Here is a 6,000-nt window from a genome sequence, read left to right on the forward strand (position 1 = left end):
AGAGGGTGCATGGATGGTGGGTGGGGGGCAGAGGGCACCTCCCTGAAATGGGAAGGGCTCCTCCCTGAAATTACTTTTTTCCGGTTCGGATCCCTGCTATTGCTTACTTCCTGTCCTGGTGACCACATAAGAAGTGCATAAGAAGTGCAAGAGACAAGGGGAAATCTCCCTAACATTGACACAGACATAGCAGAGGTTCTCAAAACCTTTCCACTTCATCCACAAACAAAGCATTTAGTCTAAAATGCCACATTAAAGTGGAAGTCTGACCTCTGCCACCAAAAAAAACATCAGAACCCCATTTCCTTAGTGCAGCAAACTATTTATAAATGTTCCAATAGACAATTGTTTTGAGTGTAAAACAATTGCTTTAAGCGTAGGCTGCTCTCTAAAGCCAGCGTTATCTTGCCACGTCTCGGCTTCTAGTAACCTTTCCCTTCTTACGCCCTCCACTGACGTAGGCAGTAAATCTCGCACATGAGCGGCCCGAAGTAAACAGAAAAGAATAAGCACCTATGCCAGAGATGGTTGATGATGTCATGCAGGGTATGGGTGCTCTTCATATCACGGCACATCCATGATGCCAGGAATCAGCCGGCTCCTTCGTATTGCCCTGGAGATGCCACCAAACAATAACATCTATATCTCAGGAAAAGGAATGATATGAGTAAGCATATCTGACAAAAGCATGTATTCTAAGCTTTTGAATTGTAAAAAGTTCAAAAAGATAGTTGACTTTAATTTTCATGCGTACAGACATTGTTAGCTTTGTGGCATCGGACATTACCTGGTTAAAAAAAAATACAGACAACACTGTATGCCAACTCCAATATTATTTCTACCAGGTTTCGTTTTTATCACAAGGGCGAATGTACAGAAAAAAGATTTTCCATACCTCAGGCTGCTGTAGAAGAAAATCATTTCATCCCGCTGTGAATAATGGTGACCACAATCATTCTTGAACTAGTTGGCAGAACATTTTATTTTGACACAAGGTTGTATTCCAAACTAGCAAACCTGAAGCTGAATAATAAAACACACCAACTAGGCGCTATTCATGCATTATTATGTGCTAGGCATTGAACCGTAGCTAAGTGTGGCCCATTGTTGGCCAGATATTTGCAGGAAACACAAACAATCCCAAATCTACTGGTGATAATAGGGTTGGGCAGCAAGCAAGCAATAAGCCTGCCCATGGGCTCAAGTAACTCGTAAGCTCACCTTAGATTTCCATGACCTCCTAAGTACACCGCTCCAATCCTTCCTGAGTGTGGCATTCAGCCACTTAGAGCCTTAGATCCGGGTGGACAAATTAATATGGAATTCAGGAGCCAGTGTGCCCAATCCAAGAGCCAGCAGGATAATATCAGGAGCCAGCACCATGGACAACAAGTAGGGCCCATTCACACCAATTGCGGTGCATTCCAGAGTGGCAGCTGCTGGAACGCACAGCAATTGCTCACTAAACTTCCCCTTTCGTTCTGGGACGGGGCGGTGCATTGAAGCCAATGGCACCCCAAGCGCGTTGCACGTTTTTGACACACTGCGTAAATGTATGCCAATGTGCATGCTTTGGTGCGTGTTCACTCAACACGAAAGTGAGGATGGGGACATAGAGCCCATTCACACATACTGCGGTGACCTACATTTTATCATAACAGATCAATGCTGGTCACTGCAAGGACACACATAGGGGAACTTTTAAAAACTGGAGCAGACAAAATCTGGAGCAGCTGTGTATGGAAACCAATCAGCTTCTATCTTTCATTTTCAAATCTTAAGGCCTCATTTCACACTGCTAAGAGTCAGCCCGTACAGATCCGTGCGGCGTTCACGCCGTATGGGGCCATTGCCGGGAAGGACAGGTGCTGCATGTGATTGTAGACAGCAGCCTGTTCTTCTCTATGGGAGGACGCGGCCGTTCGCTCACCCAAGCTGCACATCCGTGCGGGTGTCCACAGAGCAGATTTTGTCTGCTCCAGTTTTGATTTTGTCTGCTCCAGTTTTGATCAAACCCCCCCCCCCCAGAGTGTCCCATTCACACAATGCACAATGAATGGCTGGTGCACTGCAATAAAATGCAAACATGCTGCATTTTATCAGAACACACTGGATGCCACCACAGATCACCACATCTCGCTGCTGTGCAGGGATATGAATGTAGTGTGCACTCCACATAAAGTAAAAAACAAACAAACTGTGAAAGCTCCAGCAGTGTGCGACACAACGTACACTGCCAGAGCTGTCTAGCTGCCTAGCCTATCCGCTAAAATGCAATTTTAAACGGGCCCTTAGGCTTCATGCACACTTGCCACTTGCGTTTTTGTCCTCTATATACTGAGAAAAATGTGTCAGGCTAGATGCTGTGTTTATGCTTCTAGATGCATGTGTGTTTACATGCGTTTACATGCATCTGGTACCAAATCCTAGCATCAAATGTATTAACATGCGTTTACACATGTTTACATACATTTTGGTTCATTTAGAATATCAGATTGATTCCTAGATGCACCTGGCTTCTATTATTTTGAAAACACAGGTAAACTGACTGCAGATAAAAGCATCCGAACGCTGTGTGTAAATAGATCCTTTGGAAATCATTAGGTGCCTATATATGCGGATCTAAATGCACCTAGTGTGAATGTAGCCTAAAGGGTTGGATGCCACTAGCGGTTATAAAACTGGCACAGCTAAAACAGCAACCAGCGGACATTAAAACATGTGCAGGGTAGTGTGCAATGTGTAGTGGCAGTGAGGGGCAATGTGATGTTAGAGTGCATTGAACATTTTTTTTTTTTACTTTATTTGAAGTGTCACAAAATGACAACAAGTCGTCACGCAGCAGAGCATTTTGACGTGTTGATGTGGTTTGCCACACATTTTAATACGCTGGGCTACAATAAAATGATGCCCGTGTCATTTTATCGTAGTGCACATCATCGCAGCACGTTGGTGTGAACAGGCCCTATACGTTCTACCCCATTGCTTTGTGCCTCTACTGGACAACACGACCCAACAAGTCTGGTGTGAACCAGCCAGCAGCCGAATGTCCTTGGAAAAGAACAAAGAAAATGCTGCCAAATGCAAATATATATTGTTTTTCTACAACCTTGAAAAAGAAGATGTAGAACAACAGCGGTGAAGAGAAAGGGAAGTCACATTTCTTAAGAAACATGAATAGGTTTCCTTCTGACAAATCGACCCCTACACGTTTTATTTTCATTTTTCCACAGAACTTACAGAACTAGTTGGACGCCGATATATTTTTATCTGCTCTTACACAGTTAATTGGTTTTGAAATATCAATATTACTGAGCTGCCTTTTGTGCAAGTTCACCAGAAGGTGAGCCAATCACAGGCAGTGTAATATGTCTGCCAATGTCTATGTACTGAATGGTAAAACAGGGCGTGATTTTTCCCCACAGCAAAACCTTTTCTAGATAGTAACAGCTTATTCCTCTGGAGGATTCAGCTGAGATAATGCTTTCAGGCGGTGATTGAAAACAATAGGATGTCTGAAGATTGGGAACCTAACACAAGGGGTAACAGAGCAGGTGTCATCCTATCACTGGTGCACACTAAAGTAGAATGTGCCACCTTGGTAGCACTGCCTGAAAATTCTAAACTGCATTTAAAGGGAAAAGTATGGTCCCATTTACACGCTTTTGGGACCAAATCGCATGAGGCTTAGGAATTCCTCCGTAAAGGTGCCCATACACCTTACGACCATCGCAAGACTTTTGTCTTGCGATGGTCGTAAGCTTATTAAAAGCTCGTACGATCTGCCCATCTTGGACAGGCAGATCGTACTTGCGATCATCGGCTTCCGATGACCGCAGTGAGGGGCGGGCTTCTGATCACTGCAAACGGGCAGTGTGCGCCTGCGCACACTGGCCCGTTCGGCAGTTGTCGAACAAGCAGGCCACTAACCGATTCTCGGCGGATTTTCAAGCCTGCTTGTTCGACGGAAGACGTGCAACCATACAGTAGAAACGGTCGCACGCCTTCCATACACTGTACGATTATCGTACGATCGCGGGATTTCCCGCGATTCGAGAATCGTACAGTGTATGGGCGCCTTAAGACTCGTGCAAGTAGCTGTGGGCATTACGGTCAATGCACCACCACCTGCAGTTGATCGCATAGACCAGGACTCAAAATTTCCACCCGCCCCCTCGCAATTGGCGAGTGAAAATTGTGGGGGGGGGTGAGTGGAATGTCAGCGATGGGGTGCGCCGCCGGTGGGAAGGGACACTACCATCGCGGCGATCGCTCGCTTCTGTTCTCCCTTCCTCGGCTGCTGCAGCTACAGAGCGGCCGAGAAGAGAGAACAGAAGCGAACGATCACCGCGGCGGTAGTGTCCCATCCGGAGCCAGCACTAGCTCTCTGCGATCCCTCTCTCTCTCCTCCCGGCCGCTGCAGCTTCAGCTCCACGAAGCGGGCACTCAGAGAGGCGGCTCTGATCACACCTGTTATCGCTCCCTCTCTCTCTCCTCCCAGCCGCTCTGAAGCTGCAGTGGTCAGGACGAGAGAGAGGAAGACATAACAGGTGTGATCAGAGCTGCCTCTCTGAGTGCCCGCTTCGTGGAGTTGAAGCTGCAGCGGTCGGGAGAAGAGAGAGAGGGATCGCTCATGGGTGTGATCAGAGCAGTATTAAAAAGGAGAACTATGGGGTCAGTGTTTTTCCCCATAGTTCTCCTTGGGGTAACGGGAGGACACAAACTAGCGTCCTCCCGTTACCCTAAGCTCAGTATACCGCGAGCTACAGCTCGCGGTATACTGAGACGCCGCAGCCGGAGCGGATCCCGACTTAGATGACGGGATCCGCCCAGCTGCGTGAGTGACAGCTGGCTCTGCCTATCTATAGGCAGAGCCAGCTGTACCCGCCCCCTCCCCCGTCCGTTCCGCCAGTCAGCGCTGGCAGATCGGAGCGGGGAGAGGGGAATCCAGCCCCTCCCCCTGTCACGGCAGAGAGCTGTGACAGGATCGAGAGGTGAGGGAACCCGGTATGTGTTCCCTCACCTCCCGATCTACTGAGCCGACCTGTGACAGTCTCATTGTCACAGGTCGGCTTAGAACTATGAGGTGAGTGGAAATCACTCATGTCATAGTTCTCCTTTAAAGAGCCCCCCCTCCGAGTCCACATCTTTTGGATGTTATTAATCTGAGTTGCCCCACTCAGTATGCCCCCCTCTTGCAGCCATATTGAGTGGGGCACTCATATTAATAACGTGCTGGATTAGTCTGACCCAGGGGTGGACTAGGCCCGGGGGCAGGGTGGCAATCGCCCCCCAAGCCTCTCTGATACCTTTGCAAACGCCCCCCACCACCACAAGCACTTCATCTCTCCCCTCTCGGCCGCTGCAGCATAGAGACCTGATAGGGTTTTACATTTTCCACACTCATGACCTTGCATGATGATGAGGATATTATGCTTGTCTAGAATAATTTGTCATATTTTCTTTATGCAGCTCACTCGTGCCTTGAGAGTATTGTACATGTTTTCACGAGTTTACATCACCTACCTAAATGCAGAAGGTGGTCTGCTGTCTGGTGTCCTTGATGATAGCGGTCCAAAAAGCTTCCTCTGGTCTTCTCTGGGTGTAAAAGGCCTTTGGGTTCTTAGTGTTCTCAATGAGTTCCTCGCTTCATTTATTATTTCAGCGCTTGTCTTTTGTACTGAAGAAGGAGGCTTATAAAAGGGGTCTGTTTTTCGATCATGTGATGAATGCATTGTCTTCTTGCCACAACTGGCATTACCTGAAAGTTAAGGAAATACTGTAATTCTTTGCTGAAAACATACAATTTATTAAACCATTTAATAGGGATGCACCGATAACGGTGCCAATGCCGAGTATTTGGGCGAGTACTCGTGCTCACCCAAATGCTCCGATGCCTAGTACTCGCCCAAATGCTCCGGCCAGTGATTCATTACCAGCGGTCTCAAACCTCCGGCCCTCCAGCTGTGGTGGAACTACAAATCCCATGAGGCATTGCAA

At 47.5% G+C, this 6,000-nt stretch overlaps 1 protein-coding gene across 1 annotated transcript in view; it reads right to left on the bottom strand.

Annotated features, from left to right (window-relative positions):
* The window catches only part of ARMC2 (armadillo repeat containing 2), an 85,904-nt gene extending 80,169 nt beyond the window's left edge, over positions 1 to 5,735 (bottom strand). Inside the window, exon 1 of the mRNA XM_018563738.1 lies at positions 5,527 to 5,735. Coding sequence (XP_018419240.1) covers positions 5,527 to 5,735 — 209 coding nt within the window. The remainder of the gene's footprint in view (positions 1 to 5,526) is intronic.
* Positions 5,736 to 6,000: the final 265 nt, after the last annotated feature.

This window comes from Nanorana parkeri, unplaced genomic scaffold (genome assembly GCF_000935625.1).
Source record: "Nanorana parkeri isolate BGI_ZX_2015 unplaced genomic scaffold, ASM93562v1 scaffold691, whole genome shotgun sequence".
In the NCBI taxonomy this organism is placed as follows: Eukaryota; Metazoa; Chordata; class Amphibia; order Anura; family Dicroglossidae; genus Nanorana; species Nanorana parkeri.